This window comes from Manis javanica, chromosome X (assembly GCF_040802235.1).
Source record: "Manis javanica isolate MJ-LG chromosome X, MJ_LKY, whole genome shotgun sequence".
NCBI classification, from domain to species: Eukaryota; Metazoa; Chordata; class Mammalia; order Pholidota; family Manidae; genus Manis; species Manis javanica.
This window is the reverse complement of record NC_133174.1, coordinates 125,327,342-125,351,856: the sequence shown is the minus strand read 5'-3', so window position 1 is coordinate 125,351,856 and position 24,515 is coordinate 125,327,342. Positions and strand designations below refer to the sequence as shown.

The 24,515-nt window shown below is 42.6% G+C and overlaps 2 protein-coding genes across 3 annotated transcripts; both read left to right on the top strand.

Moving 5' to 3' along the window:
- The first annotated feature begins 339 nt into the window (after positions 1-339).
- LOC118972144 (zinc finger protein 449-like) lies at positions 340-14,953 on the top strand. The gene is made up of 5 exons (XM_073227539.1): positions 340-707; positions 2,350-2,554; positions 10,789-10,905; positions 11,182-11,427; positions 14,829-14,953. Exons 1-5 carry the CDS (start codon positions 357-359, stop codon positions 14,951-14,953), a joined length of 1,044 nt encoding a protein of 347 aa, XP_073083640.1. The 5' UTR covers positions 340-356.
- A 2,406-nt stretch (positions 14,954-17,359) lies between these two features.
- On the top strand, positions 17,360-23,982 carry LOC140842983 (zinc finger protein 75D-like). 2 transcript variants are annotated; one of them, XM_073227581.1, is made up of 2 exons: positions 17,360-17,482; positions 23,045-23,982. In XM_073227581.1, the coding sequence occupies exons 1-2, from the start codon at positions 17,383-17,385 to the stop codon at positions 23,749-23,751; spliced, it is 807 nt and encodes a 268-aa protein (XP_073083682.1). In that variant the 5' UTR covers positions 17,360-17,382; the 3' UTR covers positions 23,752-23,982. The 2 variants fall into 2 exon arrangements, with proteins under 2 accessions (XP_073083682.1, XP_073083683.1); XM_073227582.1 differs by lacking the exon at positions 17,360-17,482 and adding an exon at positions 18,179-18,237.
- The last annotated feature ends 533 nt before the right edge of the window (positions 23,983-24,515 follow it).

Below are 24,515 nucleotides of genomic sequence, written 5' to 3'. Positions count from 1 at the left end.
TGAAAGTGGATTCAGAATTGGATGTGTGCATGTGTGAATTTTGTAGGAACTGAGTCCAATGTGTGTGTGTGTGTGTGTGTGTGCATGTGCGTGCATTTTTCAAGGAACTGAATCCATGGCTTTCATCAGATTCTCATAGCCAAGCAAAAAGATGACCATCTGCTACCTTAGGGCTTTGGTGAGATGTACGCAGTTAAGGGAGCTTATTAAGCCCTCGGATAACCACTGTGGTTTCTCCTTTCTCACTTTGTCCCATCCTCAGCTGTAGGTGCCTCCTTCCCCTGACGGCTACACAGAGAAACAAATTGGAATTGAGACTTCAGGCCCCAGATAAATTGTCCACTGTTGGAAGAGACATGGCTGTGCCCCTGGATAGTGCGATGCAGACCTTGAATCAGGGCTCCGTGTTTCACGAGTATGACACTGACCGTGAAGTCTCCCGCCAGCGCTTCAGACAGTTCCAGTATAAAGAAGCAGCTGGGCCACGTGATGCTTTCAAGAAACTCTGGGAACTTTGCCGACAGTGGCTGAAGCCAAATTTAGGTTGTCTGGAACAAATCTTGGAAGTGCTAGTGTTGGAGCAACTCATGCAGATTCTGCCCATAGAGATACAGAACTCCATGAGGCCGTTTAGCATGAAAAATAGGGAAGCCGTTTTGGCACTGATGGAATTCTTACAGACACAAACTGACGTATCAGAGCAGCAGGTAAGAAAAGAGTTTGGTATCTTGGTAATTAGACCCAAAGAAGTAGCAGAGGCAGCTGGGACTGGATTAGACATTTATTTCTGTGTCTTTTCTCAATCCCAAGATTTCACTACAGGCATTTTCATTTTCCTTTTCTGCTGGAATCAGCGTGTGGGTCAGTGGTTCTCATCCCAACGTACCCATTCCCCCACCTATAACAAATATTTCATAATGTCCTCTTAAATATTCTTAAATTCATAGATAGCATGACCTGCCTGCCTTCATCCATCAAAAATACCAATATTGTGCTAGAGTCTGAGGCCTCGTCCTGCCGTTGCCTCTTTTGTATGCCCTTTTAGCTAACGGCGTTTTTTCCCCTTTTTACAAGTTAAAGGGTTATTTTAAAAAAGAGGATATAATGAGAGGCAGGTTGAAAATGACCCAAAATACCTTAAATGTTTCCTGTCTGGCACTGTACAAAAAGTTTGCCAGCCTGAGCCAGGTGGAGTCAGGAAGGAATACAGAGGAACAGGAAGGTAGTTCATTATAAACTATCAGCATGGCCACCTGCCCGCATTTGGGCTTGAGTGCATCAAAAGCCCTCATGAAGCTGTCAGACGCTTGCATCCGTGCATGGATTCCCTGGGAGGGCGACAGCGCCATGTTCAGACTGATACCGCCCAAACACTGAGCAGGGTTGCTGCTGCTCGTGGGGTTTCCAAAGTGGCAAACAAGTCCTGGTAAATCCAGTCAGCCATATAGAATTCCTTTGATTTTCACAGGACTGCAATTCCTACAATTTCAAGTTAGCTAAAACTATTCAAAACCAACCAATTGTACTTATATGCCCAACAGGATGAAGTTCTTGACAGGCTCTTTTCACCTACATGAATGCTTGAAGGGACATTCCTCAGTTGTTTGGGAGGTGGTGTAATTGTGCACTATGAGTTCTTTGTAACCCATCTCTGGCCCGTGCAGTTCCAGTAGCCACCAGCAGCCATCATATCCATGGGGATGCCCCATGGGGATGGTGGGCTGCCCCCTGTCAAAATGACCAGGTAAAACCTGTCGGGTTGTGCCATAGCTGAGCACAGGGCAGAATCTGGGAGAAAGGAGAAAGTGCTTCTAGCTGGGCAGCTGAGGCACTCCAGTCTTGTGTGTCGCCGGGCTCGGCAGAAGCCTGCCTGCACAGGAGCCTTCCTAATTTCCTGCCCTCCTAGGATGGATTGAGTGTATCGTCTTTTCTCTCTGCGTCCTTGGTTCGCTCACCATGCAAGAGTCTCTCTCCTGTGGTCTTGTCGTGCACTGCCAGTGCAGTGGCCCCCAGCCACGTGTGCCTCTAGAGCACCTGGAGCGGGCTAGTCCAAACTGAGATGCGCTGTAAGTGTAAAATGCACAGCACATCGAGAGGACTCACTATGAAAAATAGTAGGTGAACTGTCTTGTTAACACTTGCTTATAGCGATTACATGTTGAAATCCTGATAGTTGTGGTGAGTTGGATTAAAGAAGACATACGATTAAGAATGACCCATCCTCTTTCTTTCCACTCATTTTTCACATGCCGCTAGAGAATGTAAAATGACATGGGTGGCTCGCATTATGTTGCTGCTGGGCAGAGCTGGTCTAGACCTTAGAGTGACGGGTTGTGGTGTTTTCCCCAGGTGGATAGGCAGGAAGTGCTCTTGGAAGAACTGGCACCGGTGGGAACGGCGCACATACCACCAAACATCCACCTGGAGTCACCCCCAGTCCAAGTGATGGGACCTGCTCCAGAGGCGCCAGTGGCAGAGGCGTGCATCACACAGGGAGGGCCGCAGGAGCTGAGCTATGATGCTGCTGGGGAATGCCAGCCCTTTCTGGACCCAGGTAAGGCAATGGCTTTATTTCCTTTCCTTGGTTTGTGTTTGAGAGCTACAGAGCTGTGCAAGGTTGGGCTGGTTAACGAACACCACTTATGTGATGGAAATGCACCCACCTTGTTAAAAAGAAGGAGGGGATGTCTGTCCTGGAATAGCTGGGCACAATGCATAAAGAAGGTTAGATAAAATGCAATTTAAAACCCCTTAAACTAATCATCCTCTGCAGGAGGCTCTTGACCAAGAATTTTACCCAGGAAGACTGGGATTTGGGATTTGCTGTATAAGGACCGAATCCCTGCAAATGTCATCACTAGGACCTGTAATGTGGCCCCAAGGGCCTCCCTGCTTTTATGGCAAAAGAGCCTTTTTCTTACTTGATACTTTCTTAATATACCCAAGGGCTTCAGGTCCTATATGAGGATTTAATCCTCCACCACAGTATAAACCAAATACCTATGTCATTTGAACAAAACCTACATGTTTCTTCTGGTGTAGAAAGCAGACTATCCCTTGCAGGCTCACCCGCTGTGCATTTTTGTTAATTCAGGTATCATTTTCTAATCAGGTTATTTTTTGTGTGTTGAGGCATGTGAGCTCTTTATATATTTTGAATGTTCACACCTTATGCAACAAGTCATTTACGATCATATTTTCCCATATTGTAGGACGCCTTTTTGTTCTGCTTATGGTGTCCTCTGCTGTGCAGAACCTTTTTAGATTGATGTAGACCCACTTGTTCATTTTGCTTTTGTTTCCCTTGCCCTAGGAGATGTGTTCAGGAAAAACTTACTCATGTTTATATTCAAGAGATTTTTGCCTATGTTTTTTTCTATGAGTTTTACTATTTCATGACTTGTATTCAGGTCTTTGATCCATTCTGAGTATGTTTCTGTGTATGAGGTTAGAGTATAATCCAGTTTCATTCTCTTGCCTGTAGCTGTCCAGTTTTTCCAACACCAGTTGTTGAAAGAGGCTGTCATTTCTCCGTTGTATATCCATGGCTCCTTTATCATATATTGGCCATATATGTGTGGGTTTATGTCTGGGCCCTCCATTCTGTTCCATTGATTGATAGGTCTTCTCTTGTGCCAGTACCAAATTGTTTTGATTGCTGTGGCTTTGTAGTAGAGCTTGAAGTTGGGGAGCATAATCCCCCAGATTTGTTCCTCCTTGTCAGGATTTCTTTGGCTATTTGGCATCTTCTGTGGTTCCGTATAAAGCTATTTGTTCTAGTCATTGAAGAATGCCATTGGTATTTTGATAGGGAGTGCACTGAATCTGTAGATTGCTAAAGTCTGGATGGTCATTTTAACAATATGAATTCTTCCTATCCATGAGCACAGGATATAGTTCCATTTATTGTGTCTTCTTTGATTTCTCTGATGAATGTCTTGAGACACCTTCTTGGTTAATTTTAATCCTAGGTATTTTATTCTTTTTGATGTACTTGTAAATGAAATTGTTTTCCTGATTTCTCTTTCTGATAATTTGTTGTTAGTATAGAGGAATGCAACAGATTTTTGTGTATTAATTTTGTATCCTGCAACTCTGCTGGATTCAGTTACTCTGATCGTTTTTTGGTGGAGTCTGTAGGGTTTTCCTTGTATGAAATCATGTTGCTTGCAAACAGTAAACGTTTTAACTTCTTCTTTACCATTTGGGTTTTATTTCTCTTATTTCCTTGTATTGTCTGATTGCTGTGGCTAGGACCTCCACTACTGTGTTGAATAAAAGTGGTGAGCATGGGCATCCTTGTTGTACCCAATCTTAGAGGAAAAGCTTTCAGCTTTTTGCTATGAAGTATTAATGTCGGCTGTGGGTATGTCTATGGCTTTTATTATGTTGAGATCCTTGCCCTCTATGCCCATTTTGTTGAGAGTTTTTATCATGAATGCATGTTGAATTTTGTCAAATGCCTTTTCAGTGTCTATTGAGGTGATCATGTGATTTGTCCTTCTTTTTGTAGATGTGGTGTATGATAGTGATTGATTTTTGAGTATTGTCCCATCCTTGCATCCCTACAATAAAGCCCACTTGGTCATGATGGATGATTTTTTTTGATGTATGTTTTGAATTTGGTTTGCTCTTATTTTGCTGAGGGTTTTTGCATCTGTGTTCATCAGGGACATTGGTCTGTAATTTTCTTTTCTTGAGGTGTCTTTGCCTGGTTTGGGTATTGGAGTGGTGCTGGCCTCATAGAATGAGTTTAGAAGTACTCGCTCCTCTTCTGCTTTTTTGAAAACTTTAAGGAGATGGGTATTAGTTCCTCTTTAAATGTTTGATGAAATTCCTCCTTGAAGCCATCTGGACCAGGAGTTTTTGTTCTTACTTTGTTTTTTGACTAACAGTTCGATTTCTGTGCTGGTAATTGGTCTGTTCAGATTTTCTGTTTCTTCCTGGGTCAGTCTTGAAAGGTTGAATTTTTCTAGAAAGTTGTCCATTTCTTGTAGTCTGTCCAATTTGTTGGCATATAATTTTTCATAGTATTCTCTAAAATTCTTTGTATTTCCATCGCGTCCATTGTGACTTTTCCTTTTTCATTTCTGATTCTGTTTGTGTGTGTATGCTTTCTTTTTTTCTTGAAAGGTCTGGCTCAGGGTTTATCTGTTTTGTTTATTTTCTCAAAGAATCAGCTCCTGGTTTCATCAATTTTTTCTACTCTCTTACTCTTCTCAATTATTTTTATTGCTGCTCTGATCTTTATTATGTCCCTCCTTCTACTGACTTTGAGCCTTATTTGTTCTTCATTTTCTAGTTTCATTAATTGTGAGTTTAGACTATTCATTTGAGATTGTTCTTGTATCCTGAGGTAAGGCTGTATTGGTATATACTTTCCTCTAGGAACTGCCTTTGCTGCATCCCACAAGCTTTTGGCTGTAGAGTATTGTTGTTTTCATTTGTCTCCATATACTGGTTGATCTCTGATTTAATTTGGTCATTGAGCCATTGATTATTTAGAAGCATGTGGTGAAGCCTGCGTGTGTTTTTGGGCTTTTTAGTTTCCTTTGCATAATTTATTTCTAGTTTCATACCTTTGTGGTCTGACAAGCTGGTTGGCACAATTTCAATCTTTTTGAATTAGTAAGGCTCATTTTATGGCCTAGTATGTGATCTATTCTGGAAAATGTTCCATGTGCACTTAAGAGGAATGTGTGTCCTCCTGCTTTTGGGTGGAGTGTTCTTCAGATGTCTGTTAGGTCCATCTGTTCTATTTTGTTGGTAAATGCCTCTGTCTTCTTATTTCCTGTCTGGTTGATCTTTCTTTTGGTGTGAGTATTGTGTTGAATTCTCCTAAAATGAATGCACTGCATTCTATTTTCCATTTTAATTGTTAGTATTTTTTTTACATATTTAGGTGCTCCTATATTGGGTGAATAGATATTTGTAATGGTTATATCTTCTTGTTGGACTGACCCCTTTATGATTATGTAATGTCCTTCTTTGTCTTTTGTTACTTTGTTTTGAAATCTATTTTGTCTGGTGTAAGTACTGTAGTCTCACTTTTTTCTCCCTATTATTTTCATCAAATATTTTTTCCTGCCCCTTAACTTTTAATCTGTGTATGACTTTGGGGTGAAGTGAGTCTCTTGTCCACAGCATATAGACGGGTCTTGTGTTTTTTATGTATTCTGCAATCCCATGTCTTTTGATTGGTGCATTCAGTCCATTTATATTCAGGGTGATTATTAATAGGTATGTACTTATTTCCGTTGTAGGTTTAGATTTGTGGTTACGAAAAGTTGAAGGATAGTTTCCTTGCTATCTAAAATTGCTTATCATGTTATTTCAAACACAATCTAAAGGTTCTTTTTTTTTCTCCCCTTCCTCTTTTTCCTTCTCCACTCTTTGTATATTAGGTGTCATATTCTGTACTCTTTGTGTATCCATTGACTACCTTTGTGAGTAGTTGGTTTAATTTTGTATTTGCGTAGTGATTAATGGTCTAGTTCCTTTACCGTGGTTTTATTTTCTCTGGTTACGGCTATTTAGCTGTAGGAGCACTTCTATCTAGAGCAGTCCCTTTAATATTCACAGTAGAGATGGTTTGTGGGAGGTAAATTCCCTAAACCTTAGCTTATCTGGAAATTGTTTAATCCCTTCTTCAAATTTAAATGATAATCTTACTGGGTACAGTATTCTTGGTTGAAGGCTCTTCTGTTTCATTTTATGAAATATATCATGCCTCTCCCTTCTGTCTGTAAGGATTCTGCTGAGAAGTCTGCTGATGGCTTGATGTAATTTCCTTTATAAGTGATATTTTTTTCTCTCTATGGCTGTTTTCAATACTCTCTCTTTTTCCTTGATCTTTGCCATTTCAATTATATGTCTTGGTGTTGTCTTCCTAGGATCCCTTTTGTTGGGGAGATCTCTGCACCTCCATGACCTGAGTGACTATTTTCCTCCCCAGATTGGGGAAGTTTTCAGCTATTACCTCCTCAAAGACACTTTCTATCCCTTTTTCTGTCTCTTCTTCTGCTACCCCTATAATGTGTATTTTGTTCCATTTGGATTGGTCACACAGCACTCTTAGTGTTCTTTCATTCCTAGAAACCCTTTTTTCTCTCTGTGCCTCAGCTTCTTTGTTTTCCTTTTCTCTAATTTCTGTTTTATTTATCATCTCCTCTACCTCATCTAATCTACTTTCAAAACCCTCCATTGTATGTTTCATTTCAGATACTGTACTTCAAGTGTGAGTGGCTTTTTTTTTATTAAGGTATCTTTGATATACAATCTTATAAAGGTTTCACATGAGCAACATGGTGGTAACTACATTCACCCATATAATAACGTTCTCCCCAAACCCACCACAGTCACTGTCCATCAGTGTAGCAAGATGCCATAGAGTCGCTACTTCTCTTCTCTGTGCTACACTGTCTTCCCAGTGACTCACCACACACCATGTGTGCCAATCATAATGCCCTTCAATCCCTTTCCCCCTCCCTTCCCCCTCCCTTGCTCCTCCCCTGCCCCTCCCCTTTGCTAACCACTAGTCCCTTCTTGCAGTCTGTGAGTCTGCTGCTATTTTGTTCCTTCAGTTTTGCTTTGTTATTATACTCCACAAATGAGTAAAATCACTTGGTCCTTGTCTTTCTCTGCCTGGCTTGTTTCACTGAGCATTATACCCTCAAGTTCTATTTGCAAATGGTAGGATTTGTTTTCTTCTTATGGCTGAATAATATTCCATTGTGCATATGTACCATATCTTTTTTATCCATTCATCTACTGATGGACAATTAGGTTGCTTCCATATCTTGGCTATTGTGAATAGTGAGTGCTCTCAGAGGCTTTTTTTGAAGATTTCCATCTCTTTGTTAAAGTCCTCCCTGAGATGTTGAATACTTTTCTGTAAATCTGTGAGCATGTTAGTGCCTTTTATTTTGAAATCTTTATCTAGGAGATTGATGATTTCCATTTCACTAAACCCTCTTTCTTCTGTTTTATTTTAATTTTTGTTTGGATCAAATTCCTCTGTGTCTTCATTTGTTTTTCTTTTAGTGTTTCTGAAAGGATAATAGATTTGGATATGAGGCGCCCTCTAGTGCCCAGCAGCTCAATTTCCTGTGTGGGTGCCCCAGCTGTTGGCATGCAGTAGGTGTGGCACCTGTCTGCCTCACTTGTAGTGTTCTGATTTCATGTGAGGTGTGTGGGCTGTCAGCTGATCACCAACTTCAAACATCTGTCAAACGTTCAGGTCCCTTGCCTGGTTTCCTTGCTCTCCTGTGACCACTCTGGCTGTGTGAGGACAGATATCCTATACCCTTTGACCCCTTTGCTCTTGAAGCCTATTGATATTCTAGCTCTGGGCTTACCTATGGCTTTTTTCCCATCTCTTCTGGTTTCCTTTCTGAGTGCCATCTCTCTTCTGCAGGTGTCTGGCTGCCTATGGGGAGGGGCATGGCTGAGACTCTACCACCTCCTTGGAGAGAGTGTCTGGGTTCCTTCCAGACCTACCCGCAGGACCACATGTTATGTATGCAGTGCCAGTACCCAGCAGAATTCAACTCACAATGTTATAGTGTATTATGTGGTGGCAACTTGTACCTCTTTCTGCATTCCATCAGTTGTCTGGGTACTGTGTTTTTTAGCTTACTCTGGCAAGTACTGGGCGTGTAGTAGACATGCACTCTGTCTTGTCTTTTTAATAGAGGTGACCAAAAGGAAACCCCACAAGAACCGATGTGGTTCTATTATGGTCAATGCTGAGTTATATAAAATTTTGTCATTTGTATTCCAATCTTTACCTTACCTACATCTTTGGTCTGTTAACTACAGATTTGTTTTTTAATCTGTATTTTTTCTGTGTATGCCTGCAGCAAGTGGCAGAACCTTTTCAGTCATGTTTAACTATAAATCTCTATGCGTGTGCATTTCCAGTCCCCATGTTAATTCGCCCCTCTTAGCAACAGTGGCAGGTCCAAGGCTCACGTATGATGTCGAGCAGCAATAATGCTCTTGACTGTAATACTTTACTGTCTAAAGCACAGGACAGTCCCATGTCCTGAACCAGAGAGAGAGAATGAATTAAAGAAGAAATATACACCAATGAGGAGGAAAGGAAACTACCCCTTTCTCATCACTGTTTCAAGTGATATTATACACTTTGTCCTACTGACTCGGATGTCCCCCCTGTATCTCCCTTCTGCTCACCAAATCCCATCTCCTCACCAGGTGTCCAGGTTCTGAGGATCTGGGACTGAGCAAGGAAAAGTCATGCCCAGCAGGGGGCAGTAGCGCACAAACAGCTTGTTTGGCATCTGTGAGGTTTGCCTGTGGGGGAGTCAGAAGTCAGAAGGGGAGGAGGACGAGGGAAGTCCCCAGGGACCGAGGGCTCACCAAAGGGAATTACTAGTCTGGTTGATGTCACACATAGCCCAGCAGCATCCCACGGAGTCTATGGGTCAGAGAATTCTGAACAGCAGCAGTGGCTTGGTGGTCCTCCCATAAGCACAAGGATCCCTCTTTTCGATGGCTAGCAGATGTGGGGTGTGGTTTTCTGGGATATGCAAAGCAGGCAGGCTCAAAATGGATAAAAGTCTGCTTCTGGGGACTAATTTTTAAATTGGATGTGTGAGAATTTGAGTTTGGTGCCGGTGGCCTTTGGAGATAAGGAGTCTCAGGCTACAGTGAAAAAATGAACCGGTGAGGGGCCAATGCAAAGAGGGCTCGTTTACACCCTTAGGCCCACTTCTAGAACAACTTCTCTGGTGGTTACTGTGGGAACACTGACTGGATGGTATCACGGGTACAGAGAAGAGCCCTGCCTACAGAAGTGGGCATAGAGGCATGACTCTGATGGCATTCACTGTTCACCAAAATGCCCTGGAGCCATAATACCCTATAAAACACAGCAGGCAGCCTTGCATGGGCATGTGTCAAATTTGGACAAATTTCTCAAATAAGAATGGTTGGTTAGTGGGCATATATGCATTTAAAACTGCAATAGGTATGTTCAAATGTCTTCCCAAATTATTGTTGCAATGTACCCTCCAAGCATGGCATATGAGAGTGCCAGGTCCTTCCTACTTGCTTTATTTACTGTATCGTCGTGTTGTCTGACAGTTGCTAAGAGTCATAACTGTTCCCACCGTATTGGCAGACAGAAGGAAGGCTGACACCTGTTCAGACCTTTAATATACCCAGTTCATCAGCATTCATGATGTCATTTTATGGAATGTTCAGGAGTAGAGGATGGAAGCACGGGCAGAGGGGTGGGACATGGGTCAGAGGAGAATGGTTCGTGGCCTCAGCTGACAAGGGCTGTGAGCATACGTTGGGGAAGGCAAACTGGGGGACAGTGCTAGGAGCAGGCCTCTCTCTTTCTTCCCTGGCTGTCAAGAGGACAGTGTTTCTCAGGTATGATACGCCAGCACTTAAGGAAGACTGAGCTCATGCTCTGCTATCACCAAAGTGATTCCATTCCACTCTTGAAACAGATGTGGAACTACTTCAGCGCCTCCATTTCACCCCCGAACTGCTGGGTTCTCCTTCCGTAGGTTGGAGGAGCACCGCCTTCACAGAGCACACAATAGGATGTTTCGTCCCTAAATTTGGGTTTGTCTTCACCCTAAAAGACAAAAATGAAACAAAACGAGAACTTGTCAGAGGCTCCCGGTAAGGCAGTCCTATCTGAGGAGGAAGTAGGCAGGTGTTCAGAGGCTACGTGAGCAGGAAAGCAGCTCAGACGATGGAGAAACCTGTGGCAACTCAACCTACCCTTCCTCCCCATCCCTCCTCTGGCAGAATGCTCATGGCCGAACCTGGACCTGAGGCTCCCCGAAGGGCATCAAGAAGAGCCGTGGGAGACGGAATTCCACGACCCCAAGGAAGGGATGCCAGGGGTCCACGGCTCCATGACAGGTAGGTGCAGGTTCACTGATGCTTGGGAAGAAGGAAAAGGGCAATTGACCCCAGTCCCAGGGTAACGACATTCGGGATGCCACTTGGGACTTTGTGTCTTCCCACTAGCCATTGAGGATAACTCTTCTTGGTCCCCATCTCTCCATCCTCCTTGGAGCACAGTGGCTCCTGCAATGTCTATTCCTTCTAGCAAGCTTTAGTATGGGGAGAGAAAATAGAGAAATATGTCCAGGCAGAAAAAACTGGAAACTGTGTATCCATTTTCTGTTTCTTTAGATGGAAATGGGCCCAATTCATGCAAACACTCAGAAGAGCTGAAAAGTCCGTTGGGAACTCCTGCAGAGCAGCTGCCCTGGGCTAGCCCAGTGCCTGTGCATGAGAGCCCCTCTCTAGGAGAGGCAGCTGAGAGCTCCAGCAGGGAAGGGCCCCTCAGCCCCAGACCCCAGAAGCAGGAAAGTCCTGGAGACCTCATAAGGCATCATCAGGGTCACACAGAGGAGATGCCTTTTGAATGTGCTGTGTGTAAGACGCAATTCAGGAAACGGTCATGCCTTGCATGGCACCTTAAAACTTATTCTGGACGAGAAAGACACCAATGTCATGAGTGTAGCATGATTTTCTGTAGTAGAGTAAGTTTTATAAGACACCTGAGAATCCACACAGATGGAAAACCCCATATATGTCAAAGTTGTGGGAAATGTTTTCGTCAACGCCGAGATCTTACTATACACAAGGTAACGCACACTGATGAGAGACCATTCATGTGCGAGTATTGTGGGAAAAGGTATAGGCAGAAATCAAGCCTTAGTTTGCATTTAAGAAACCACACAGGGAAGAAGCCATAGAAGTGTAGCCATGGCTGTAGAAGCTTCATAAGGAAAGCAGGTTTTATGTGCACCAACTTTAAAGAAGAGTCCTCTGTGCATTTCTTGAGGGAAGCATCTCCTACACAAACGAACACTAATTCACCAAAGTCTTAGCCTACGCTAGGATGTCTTGGCAAAACAGTTTTGTTTGAGCTTATCCATAAGGATAGTTTTGTGTTTTCTTATGTTTAAAACCCACCTTCCAAAGCATATAAATTCCAGAGTATTCACCAGCTCTCACCACTGTCCTAGGTTTGATTTTTTTGTCTTCGAAAAAAATGATTTGTTTGATGGCTGTGATGAAAATGTCATCCTTAGCCAGCCACAGCATAGGGGTTAAGTAAGGAACATAGGAGTGTCAGAATCCCATGAGATCCTGGGTCGGCATCCCAGTAAAAGAGATGTGCCCCAGCCATCTGTGTCTGTGCACCATTTCCCTCATGTGGAAATGTACGTGGTCCTGCTGGTTCGTTCCCACTAACTAGGTCTTGGAGCAACACACACATGCTTCCCTAAGGTGGCAACGAGCACCTCCCCTGACTCCTGCTTACACCCTGTGTCAGAACCACTTGCTCCTGTGCAGCCACGCTGGTGTGTTTACATATGCTTTGAGACTTTAACACAGCCCACTTTTGAAATGTCGAGCATTTCATAAGGATAGGTTCACGGAAAAATGTCCAACTCAGAAAGGGCCATGAAAGGCAGGTAACGGTACCACACAATTACGAGGAAGAGCGAGTGGATCGATGTTAATGGGGAGGCCCTACCCAGAGCGAACTTCCAATAAATACTGTATTTTCTTTCTTTCTTCTTTAAAATGGTGAAAGCATGGATGGCTGTCAATTTTAAGTCTAGATTTGGTCACAGTCCACAAGTGTTACCCAATGTTCTTCCTTCTGACTTTGCAGTTGTTTGTTACTGCCATTTTCATGGTATTTCCTCTCTGTCCCAAGAGTTGGACACTGTTGATAACTTTCTGTTGATTTTTGGTTATAATGCCCATTCATTAATAAACGAGGTTCATTCTGTTTTCGCTTTGATTTCATTTCGATTTTCTTGGAGACTCATATCCTATGACCATAGAAAATAAAGGTTCCATTTGTATGACACACCCTAGGAGTTAATGGTTGCGTCTCAGTGTTTATTTACATCTCTTCACCTTCTCTCAATACTGCTAAAATGTAGTACAAATACCTTCTCCCGTCCCTGGCCAGTGGTTTTACTCACTCACTGGTGTCTTTTGATGGTATAATGGTTTCCCATTGTAACATAGTCCAGGTACCAGCTTTCCGGGGTACACAGGCCTGTCCCCAGGGGGCCTGGGGCTGTGTGAGGACAGTGCCGGAGCAGGAGGTACAGACGGGTGAGTGGGGGCTCAGGACTCACGCAGGAGTCTGGCAGCAGCAGGGCAGCGCCCGGGGATTGGCTGCACACAGGCCAATGAGTATAGCGAGAGCCAGGATTCTCACTGCTGGAGAAGGGAGGCGCAAGGATGGCCAGGGTAAGGCGAGAGAGGACTGTGGAGTCTTGCACTGGAACTGGACGTGGTGGCTTGACTATTTCGGGGGTTGTATTCGTTTTCAAGCCCTGCTGTAAGGCAAGGTCACAAACTGGGTGGCTTCCAACAACAGAAATTTATCCTCTTACATGTCTGGAGGCCAGAAGTCGGAAATCAAGGTGTCAGCAGGGTCATGCTCCCTCTGCTAGCTCTAGGGAAGAATCCTTCCTTGACTCTTCCTAGCTTCTAAGTGGCACTTGGGAGTCCTACGCATTCCTTAGCTTATAGCTGCATAAGGCCAATCTCTGCCTCTGTCCTCACATGGCTTCTTTCTCTGCTCTCTCCTCTTCTTATAATGACACCAGGTATTGGACTTACAGCCCATACCATGCTAACCTGGTATGATCTCATCTCAATCCTTAACTACTCACAAACTCAAAGGCTGCTTCCACATAAAGTCACATTCTGAGGTTCTCAGTGGGCATGAGCTTTGGGGGGATACTATTTCATCATACATACAGACAAATACGTATATATCATCAACATAGAGATATATATATCTGCAAGAAGTTTGTATGTATGTGTGAGCACACACATTTAGACTTATACATATCCTAGCACTCCCACCGAGAAAAACTGGGGGAATTTCAGTGCCATCATGCCTTGGGAGAGAAGCTTGCCTTCCTTTCCTGGGGCGCAGGTTTGATCCATCATTCCTGTCTGGAGTTGGGCTGCATCTTGCCAACAAAGTAGTTCTCTAACCTCTTTTGGGCTCACGTGCAGCAGATCTGGAGATATTTGGGATGAAATAACCAACTGAGGTCTTCCTGGGTTATGTGACAATTTTATTCCTAGAGAATGAGTGAGGAATTAACCACAACTAAAGATCATTGCTGACCAGATCACTCATTCATGGAATTTCATAATATTTAATGTGTGGTTGGTATGTGCCGGACACTCTTCTAAGTGCTTGGGGATGCATTAGTGAGGAAACAGACCAAAAATGGCCTGTCCTTGTGGAGTATACCTTCTGGCAGGGGGAAAAAGACAGATGTAAAGAATAAATCTAACTGCTTAGCAAACTGGGCAGGAAATGGGAGGTGATGATAAATGGTGTAGAGAGTAGAAACGAACAGGCAGGGAAAGGGGACTCAATTGTAAGTTTAAATCAAGCCCATTAACCTGCTGGCCCTGCTGATTCTGAGGGTCAGTTAAGGGCCATACCAGGCCTCTGCCATCACAGAATCCACCTTTGGCAATGGAAAAAGAGAAGAACTTAGTTTCAGTGTCATTTTAAGCACTGCTGTCTAATAAAAGTAGAAAAGCATGCCTAACTGATAGGGCACTTATTCCCAATGGGTAGATAGTCCAAAGTAAAATCGCCAGCGTCTTAACGGGTTACCAGAGAAGTCCTACTTAAAATATTGTTTAGGCTTGCTCTGCTAATTTTTTTAAATAGCCGCGCCTTTTACTGACCAAAGAAAAACTGCGAGGAGAATAATATGTTTCCTTTTGTAAACCTGCACCATGATTGTGGAAATTGCTCTTTAATACCGCAGGCCAGCAGGCTCTCCACTGTGACCAGGTTGACAACATCAGATGTTCGAGGTACGTATCCATTAGGAAGTTTCAGAGAATCCAAGGTGAAAATGATGCTATCACCTTTCAGCCCATTCCTTCATGAAGGCTGACAATACAGACCCATAGTCACAAATAAAGGAAATGTTCATGTAAAAGCATCCTAGGTGGTAACAGGGTCTGCACCTCCTTGGTCTGGCTCTAAGCTGGAGGTCACTCCAGCTTGTGAGTCCCAACCTGGCTGGCACATTGGAACTCCAGAAGCCCATGGTAAAACTAGTGACACCCAGACCCGACTGCACATAAATTGAGTCATCTCTGCTGACGGGGCCCTGCACGCAGAAGAGAAACCCTGCCAGGTAGAGAAGCTGCAGGGAGATCTTGGCAGCACCAGGAATGCGGGATCCCTGCTGAGAGAATAACGCTGACGAAGGAAGAGTCTCTTCCAAACCACCATCCTGAGCACGCTGTGAATTTACTCCTGTGGAAGGAAGTACCTCAGGGGCGGGGAAAGCAGAGGTCAGGAAGTGGCTGCTGGGCCTCCCGGTCCGGGTGGCACTAGGTCTGGGTGACACTAGCTATGCGCACTCTCTTCCTGATTGTGACTCCCTGACTTGGTGGGAAAATGGGCCTGACATACTACCGTTTCTCCCATCTCCCATGGGAGCTTTCTGAGCATTAAGTGAGGTGAATGTGTTAAGGCCCTGAGCCCAGTGCTTGGCTCAGACAAGTCCTAGGCACACGTTAGACCAATGCAGTTCAGAGCAGGGAAGCCGTCCGCCCCAGCAAAGCTGCTCAGTTTGAACGGACTCCCACCAACCAAATGACGGCTGCACCAGTGTCCCCTGAGTCATCCCCTCAGTGCCAGACTCCTGGACCCATTTTCAGGATGCAAAGGTAAGAAGTTAAAGGAAGCCCCTGCCCTCTTATGGATGGGATCTATGGCTCAAGGTGTGAGGCCGCAGTCAAATGCACCCTCAAATCAGGGAGCTGCACTGTGCTGGAAATATGGGGAGGAATCTGCTGCCCGAGCCTCTGGGGAATGCAGGGGAGGGGAGCACCCACAGCCTTCTCTGCTGCCACCTTTGCCACTTTATACAGACAGGGCACGTTGGGGCTTAGGTGGAAGCAGACGAGGCCCTTGGGGACCTGGAGACACCCCCCAGTGCACACAATAATGAGCCACCCGTGCAGCTGGGAGCCAGGGTTGGGAGCGCTCCTCTGGGGACAAAGGGACTGGGAGGTTGCCAATGTGGGGTCCCTAGCAAAATGAGCTGGAGTCTGAGCACTGTGTATGCTTCAGGGGGATGAGGGGCTGCTGTGTGAGGTCCCTGGGAGGATAGGAGCCTGGCATGGAAAGTGTGGCCCAATCCTGCCCCAGGTGGGCAAACAGAAAATCCAGTGCTCAGGAGCATTCATGGTGCTTCACATAAAGCTTGACAACCCAATAGGTGGTCAGTAGTTACCCAGGGTATAGATCAGCTGTGGTGTGTGAGTGTGTGTGTGTGTGTGTGTGTGTCTGTGTGTGTGTGAGACAGAGAGGCCGTGTGAGTATGTGACATTTAGGGATGTCTTACACTCTGGCTCCCTTGATGGGGCCCAATGGGAATTCATCCTAGGACTCTTTGATCATCATTGCTACCACTTATTCATTGTTCACTCGACTGTGTCAGTTACTCTGCTGTACTATACCACTGCCTTTATTCATTCATTTAATAAATTTCTCGAGTACTGATCATGAGCTAGACAATTTCTGGGCCCTTGGAATTAAACAATGAACAAAAGCAGCAACAATCATGGCCCTGTGGAGGAAATTTTCTCATATGAGGAAGGAAAAGGGGACTGTAATCACAATAAATAATAAAATACATGAATATGATGGAAGACAATAAATGCTATGGAATAACATAGCAATGCCATGAAAACCTGGTGGTTACTGATGCCAGGGTTCTTGTTCACAGAGTCCAAGAATGAACTTCACAAACAGTCGAGGTAGAAGAGCAAGGCAGAGACTTTTATTTAGAGAGAAAGTGAGAGGACACAGCTCCTGGCTCATGCCAGGAGGGCACAAGAGAGCCCCAGGGTGGTGTGTTGTCTAGGGGTTTCATAGGTGGTAGAGGGACAAAGGGCGAGGGACGTACACCTGCTAAATGGGCCCCAAATGTTTACATTTGAAGGAACACTGGTTCTTATTAGTCTTCCTGGTTATTTACAAGAGAATTTTACTGCTCTGGTTTCCTCCCAGGATAGCAGCTTCCTGGGCTGGGAGGAGCACATCAATCAAGATTTCTGCTTTCCTCCCAAGGTGGGCTGAGTTGCTGTCTGTTTGTTAAGAAACTTGCTTTTTAACTAATTGGATGCAATCTTATTTTCAAGATGGAATCCTTCCTGTTTTTACTACATGGTAATCTTAACTTTAGTGACAAACCTGACCTGTAATTCAGAGATGAGTGCTAGAACCACTTCTGTCATGGCAAGTACTGAACTGAATCCCATTCTGTTCTTTAGAGTTTGTTGACATTTGAAGATGTGGCCATGTCTTTTTCTGAGGAAGAATGGAAATTACTGAACCATACCCAGAAGATGCTGTACAGTGATGTAATGCAGGAAAACTATGAGGCTGTCATCTCTCTAGGTAAAGATTCTGCTTTGCTTTTGTGTTGAAGTTGAGTAATCTGTTCTATTCTCAGTCCTTGGAAAATGCACTCCTTTGAAGGAGTCCCAGAGTTCCAGTAGCTGCTTGGCTGTCCACGTGATGGGGCAGGGGAAAGGGAAGGCATATCCAGCTCACCTGGGGAGCTTTTTACAAGGAGATGTCTCACTTGTTCATCCCAAATGGAATTCTTGATCTAGCACACTCTTGCCTCACCCTGATAACCTGTTCTTCCCATATCTTTTCCATCTCAGGAGAGGGTGCCTTGATTTACCCAGTGACTCGGGCCGAAAACCTCTCAGTTATCCTTTCTTCCAGCCTTTGTTGTACCCCACAACTGAACCATCAGCAAGTCCTCTTAGTTCTGTCTTCAAAATAGATCCTGAACACAACCATGTGACAGCCTCTTCTGCTCTTACGATCCTAGTCTAAGCCACCATCATCTCTAACCAAGGCTACTTCAGTGGCACTGGATTCCCATTCCCCATATCACTTTCATGTGTCCTCCTAAGGTTCTGCCCATTTAAACATTTGGAGTAAATGAAAGTATAAAAGAGTCATTCGCTCTTCCTGAAAATAGGTGGGAACTAAAATGGCAGTCCCATGACCTCAAGATTTTATTCTCAGAACATTATTGTTGCACCCTAAACTTAAACTTATCTGTTTAGCACAAGGGGAAGAACCATAAATCCAAGGTCCCCAAGAGCTCAAGGACGGTCTTGGAGAGTCTCCTACAGGTAAATATATAAATGGAAGAGGAGAAATTTTCCTTGATAGGAACCTTTACAGGGGCTTAACATTTTAAGATTCTCTTCCTGTATTTTTTTTTGTCTCTCCAAAAGGTGCCTTTATTTTTATTTTATTTTTTATTAAAGTACCATTGATATACAGTCTTATGAAGGTTTCACATGAGCACTGTGTTTCAACATTCACCCACATTATCAAGTCTTCACCCCATTGCCGTCACTGTCCATCAGGGTAGTAAGATGCTGGAGTCATTACTTGTCTTCTCCGTGCTGTTCTTCCTTCCGCGTGACTGCTAATTATAGTGCCACTCAGTCCCCTTCCCCCTCCCCACTCACCTTCCCTAACCCCTCCCCTTTGGTAACCGCTAGTCCCTTCTTGGAGTCGGTCTGTCTGTTGCTGTTTTGTTCCTTCAGTTTTTGCTTTGTTGTTATGCTCCACAGATGAGTGAAGTCGTTTGGCACTTTCTTTCTCCGCCTGGCTTATTTCACTGAGCATAATACCCTCTGCTTCTGTATTTTTTTAACTGAACTTTTTATTGAGATAATTATAGATTCACATGCAAATTTAAAATGTGATAGGAAGAGAACCCAGGTACACTTTACTCAGTTTCCTTCAATGATGAGTTGTGCAAAGGTATCATATGATATCACAACCAGGATATTGATACTGATACAATCTGTTGACCTTATTCATATTTCTCACTTTACTTGTATTCATCTGTGTGTGTATGTATTTACTTCTGTAAAATTTTATCGGGTGTAGATTTGTGTATTCACCACCGCAGTCAAGCTACTGGACCATTCATTCCATCCCTACAAGGCTCCCTCCTGTTGACCTTTAACAACCACATCCACTTCTCTCCCAACACCCCACTCCATCACCAACCCATGCCAACCACTAATCTCTTCTACATTTCTAAAATTTTACCATTTCAAAAATGTTATATAAATAGAATCATTAAGTGTGTGTCCTTTTGGGATTAACTTTTCTCATTTAAAATAATTCCCTGAAAATTCATCTAAGTTGTTACAGGTATCAATAGTTCAACTTCTTTTAACTGCTGATTAGCATTCCATGGTATTGATATGCCACAGTTTGTTTAACCTTTCACCCATTTAAAGATGTATTTGCTGTGTTCGGGTTTTGGCTATTGTGAATAAGACAGCCATCAGCATTACACAGGATTTTGTGTAGAGATATATTTTCATTTCTCTGGGATAACTATCTTAAAGAGGGCAATTTCTGCTTCATACGGTGATTACATATTTAATTTTATAAGAACATGATAAACTATTTTCCAGAGTGACTCTACCATTTTACATTCCAACTGCAGTGGTTGAGTGATCCAGTTCTCCACATCCTTGCCAGTGTTTAATATTGCCACCATTTAAAAAAAAATGTTTGCCATTTTGATAGATATTTAGTGTTATCTCATTGTGGTTTGGGTTTGCATTTCCAGAATGGCTAATGATCTTTTATAGCTTTTCATGTGCTTATTTGCAATCTCTATATTCTCTTCAGTGAAATGTCTTTTGCCCATATTTTAATTGGATTGTCTTAACTGTTGAGTTTTGAGGGTTCTTGATAAATTCTAAAATCTAGTGCTTTGGTGGATGAACAGTTTGCAAATAGTTTCCCCAAGTCTGTATATCATCTTTTTATTCTCTTCCCATGGGCTTCCATGGAGTATACAATTTTCATTTTGATGAGGACCAATTTTTCCTTTTTTCCTTGTATGGATTGTAGTTTTGGTGGCCAAGCTAGAACTCTGACCAGTTCTAGATTACTAAATTTTTTTCCTATGTCTTTAACTAGAAGTTTTATAATTTTACATTTAAGTTTGTGATCCATTTTGAGTTAATTATATGAGGTGTGAAGTTCAGGTTGACGTTCACTTTTTCGCCTGTGGAGGTTCAACTGTGTCGGCCCCGTCTGTTGAAAAGGCTGTCCTCTCCCCATTGAACTGCTTTTGCGCTTGTGTCAGAGATGAGTTGAGCATGTTTTTGTGCATCTGTTCTCTCCCACGGAGCTATGTGTCTCTTTCCCTCTGTTCATATTGCACTGTCTTTATTACTGTAGGTATCTAATATAGTAGCCTTACTATCTGTGAGGTAGAGTGTTTCTTCCCACTTCATTTTTTGTCCAGATACAATTTTATTTTAGCTATTCCAGGGCCTGTGCCTTGCTATATGAATTTTGGAGTGAGCTTATCTGTGTCTGCAAGAAACTGTTGGGATCATGCTAGAAATTACATCAAACTTATGTATTACTTTGAAGAGGTTTGATGTCTTTATTTTACTATGCTAATTTTTCTAATTAATGAAAACAGTATGTCTATTTCTTTAGGTCTTCTTTGCTTTCCTCAACTTTTTATAATTTTCAGTGTGCAGATACTCTACATGTTTTGTTTAAGTATATGCCGAGGCATTGCATTCTCATTAGGGCAGTCGTAGATGTTATTATTTTTAATATTGGTCTCTGCATGTTCATTGTTTCCATATAGGAATGCCACTAATTTTGTGTTTTGATCTTCTATCCTGTAACTCTTGAACTCACTTATTAGTTCTAAGAGTATTCTTTGTAGATTACTCGAGATTTTTACACATAGACAATCACATCATCTGCAGTGACTTTTATTGCTTTTTCTTACCTTACTGCATTAGTTCTAACTTTTAGTACCGTGTTGAATAAGAGTGGTGAGATCAAAATTGCCTTGATCCCAATTTCATCATGAAAGTATCGAGTCTTTCACTATTACCTAGGATGTTAGTATGAGATTTTTTTGTTGTTGTTAATTTTTATAAAGGTAGTGTAATTCCTACCTTTCTGGTGTGTTTTTCATGAATAGATGTGGTGTTTGTCGAATACTTTTCTGTGTCAAGTGGTAGGAATATGATCTTTCAAAGCTTGTTGATATGGTGGGTTATGTTGTTGATTTCAAATGCTGAACTAGCTTTGTATGCCTGGGATAAATCCTATTTGATCCTGGTATGTTATTCCTAAGTGTTGTTATATTCAGTTTGCCAGTATTTTCAGGATTTTTACATTAAGTCCTTGGGAGATGTTAAGTCTGTAATCTTCTTTTTTAGTATGTGCTGTCTTTGTATGCTTTTGCTCTCAGGGTAATGCTGGGCTTATAAAATGAGTTGGGTAAGTATTTGCTGTTCTTTTTTCTGGAAGAGATTATATAAGATTATTAGTTCTTTAAATATTTGATATAATCCTCTGGTAACACCATGTGGATCTCGACATTTCTCTTTTTGGAAGTTTTTAAATTATGACTTCAGTTTCTTTAATAATAGTAGTGTTACTCAGGTTATCTCTTTCATGCTGGGTGAATTCTGGTAGTATGTGGCTTTTGAGGACTTGGTCCATTTTTTCCTAACTTTAAATTCTTGAACATGAAGTTGTTTATAGTATTCCCTTGTTATCTTCTTAACTGCTGCAAAATGTGTAGTAATAGATCCAGTCTCCTTCCTGATATTTGTGATTTGTGTCTTATCCTTCTCAGTTGTGATAAAGGTTTATCAATTTTGCTGGTTTTTTTGAAGTATAAGCTTTTCATTTGGTCGTGATTTTGGTCTGATCTTTATTATATCCGTTCTTCAACTTGCTTTGGGTTCATTTTGCTTTTTTTCTAGTTTCTTAAGGTAGAAACATAGAGTATTGACTTGAGACCTTTCCCCTTCTCTATTGCAAGCATTAATAGCTATACGTTTTCCTCTGAGCACTTCTTTACTTGCATTTTTATATATTGCAATTTCATTTTCATTCAACTATACATTTTTAGATTTTTTTTGAAGCTTTCTCTTTGAAGCACGGATTATTTAGAAGTGTATTGTGTCATGTCCACATATTTTTGGATTTTCCTGTTGTCTTTCTGTTTTTGAATTCTAGTCTAATTCCATTTTTGTCAGATTGCTTGTTGTTACTCAAGTTATGATTTTTTTTTTTTTTTGCTTTTTGCTTTTTCAGTCTGATGGGTGACTTTTTGTTATATCCTAATCATTTTGTCTATTAGGTTAGGAGAGATTGGGTCCTATTTAATATTTTAATTCAATGGACAGTTGCCCTGTTCTAGTTTAGCATGTAGGTTCTTTCCCACTTTTGTGGGGTGTGCTTCTAGTGACGCTTTAATTTTCAGAACCTTTGTGGTGTTATTTTGGTTTCTTTGGTGTATCTGGTACTGCTAAGGCTCCCATATGTCCCTGCTGGTGCTGCCTGAGGGTGAGGAAGGTATTTACCTATACCAGAGTGTCTTTCAGTGGAAGAGGGGAGTTTCAAACCCTCAAGGAAGAAGAGGCTTCCTGAGCCAGACCACTTGTGGCTTGGTCCCTATTGCTAGTTCTGCCCATCAACTTTGGTGTCTCCTACATGGGATTCTGATGTTGTAAGGTTTCCCACCCAGACTAGGGAAGGAATGAGCCTATCCAGGCAGACTTCTGTTGTTAGGTTGAGGTTTAAAAAACTCTTGATGTGGGTTGCCTCCCTCTGTTGAGTGTGGGGATGTAAGACGTGCTGCCAAGGTCTGCTGCTAGTCCTGGGTTCCGAAACAATTTTGTCTTCTTTTAACCACATTTTAGAATTTTCTCTTGGTCGTGCCTTGCACTCTTCAATTGTTTTGTTGTTGTGTCTAGCAGGGGGGATCAGAGAAATAGGTCTGTGCCTTTTTGTCCAGATTGGACTAGAAATCATTGTTCCTGTTCTGTTTTTAAGTAGTCATTGCTTTTTCTCTCCATTCCTATAGTGTTGTCATTCTGGGACACAGATGGCTGATTCTTCTGTTTATTCCAACAGGGTTAAAGCTCAAAAATGACACTGGAAATGACCAACCTATATTGATTTCTACATTAGAAAGACAAGCATCAGGATGCAAAGTATTAAGAAAGGCCAGAATGAAAGTTGCCCAGAAAACAACAGGCAAAGGAAACGATGGGACACGCAGGGTACGGAAGCGGCATCAAGCCTTCCTAGGGAAGAAAAGAAAGAAACTTTCAACTTGTAAACAAGAGCTTCCAAAGCATATGGATCTTCACGGGAAAGGCCATGCAGGAGAGAAACCTTTTAAATGTCAGGAATGTGGGAAAGCCTTCAGAGTTAGTTCTGACCTTATTAAGCACCAGAGAATTCACACTGAAGAGAAACCCTATAAGTGTCAACAATGTGATAAGAGGTTTCGGTGGAGTTCAGATCTTAATAAGCACTTAATGGCACACCAAGGAATAAAACCATATAGATGCTCCTGGTGTGGGAAAAGCTTCAGTCATAACACAAATCTACACACACATCTAAGAATTCACACAGGAGAGAAGCCCTTTAAATGCTACGAATGTGGAAAAAGATTCATTCAGAACTCCCACCTTATTAAACACCAGAGAACCCACACAGGTGAGCAGCCTTATACTTGTAGCATATGCAGAAGAAATTTTAGCAGGCGGTCAAGCCTTCTTAGACACCAGAAACTCCACAGGGGAAGGGAATCCTGTCCAGTGTCTCCAGTCTGAAGAGAGTCACCATATGGAGCTTGACCCTAGAGGTGATGAAAGAATACAAAATTCTGAGGCATCCAATGATAGGAATTTGTCATCAACAGAAAATTTGTGAAGGGTGGATGTCACGTTTCACCGAAGGGAATCGACGCTGTATCTCTTTTATTCAGCATTGTATCTTCAGTGCCTAGCAGAAGACTGATGCATAATGAGTACCTTATAAATAAAAGAAAGAAAATGGAGTTATCAAAGATCTATAATTATCTATCTAACTAACTGTCTGGTTACTCAGCTTCTCCACCCTCTGTAGTCTAAATTCTCCAGGTATCAGGTGCTCAGCAATTGTATGATGGCTATGAGTCCTGCTTTCATTCTTTCTCAGGAGAGATGGAAAATAAGAGTGATCAGGTCCTCTGAAGGGAGCTCAGAAAGAATTACTAAGTTAGAGTTTCTATGGCTGCTCTGTCTGCTTGAACATCTAAGCCCAGGCTCAGGGAATTTTATTGTAGAGCAGGAAGAGAGGATTCCACGTTTTCCCTCAGAGAAGTGTCCCATTCTATTTGCCTCTCCCCTCAGCACCCACTACCGTAATGTTTTCTGTCTGGGATTGTTGGTAGCAAGCAAAGGCCCGAATGGCAACATAGACTTAGGGACCCTGCAAGCCCTATGTATTTCTCTGGCTGCTAATCCTCCCAACACTGAGGCATATAGAATGACATGATGAAGGGGACAGTCTGGGCCCTCATCCAGGTATCTATCTGTCTCTTTGTAGAAAGCAT

What these genes read in the sequence shown, in the direction of transcription:
- LOC118972144 (XM_073227539.1), top strand. Translation starts at nt 357, where the DNA reads ATGGCTGTGCCCCTGGATAGTGCGATGCAGACCTTGAATCAGGGCTCC. An exon ending in CTGACGTATCAGAGCAGCAG is followed by an intron (nt 708 to 2,349) that starts GTAAGAAAAGAG and finishes TGTTTTCCCCAG; the next exon opens with GTGGATAGGCAGGAAGTGCT. An exon ending in GCCTTTTGAATGTGCTGTGT is followed by an intron (nt 11,428 to 14,828) that starts GTAAGACGCAAT and finishes TTAATACCGCAG; the next exon opens with GCCAGCAGGCTCTCCACTGT.
- LOC140842983 (XM_073227581.1), top strand. Translation starts at nt 17,383, where the DNA reads ATGTCTTTTTCTGAGGAAGAATGGAAATTACTGAACCATACCCAGAAG. An exon ending in TGAGGCTGTCATCTCTCTAG is followed by an intron (nt 17,483 to 23,044) that starts GTAAAGATTCTG and finishes TTATTCCAACAG; the next exon opens with GGTTAAAGCTCAAAAATGAC.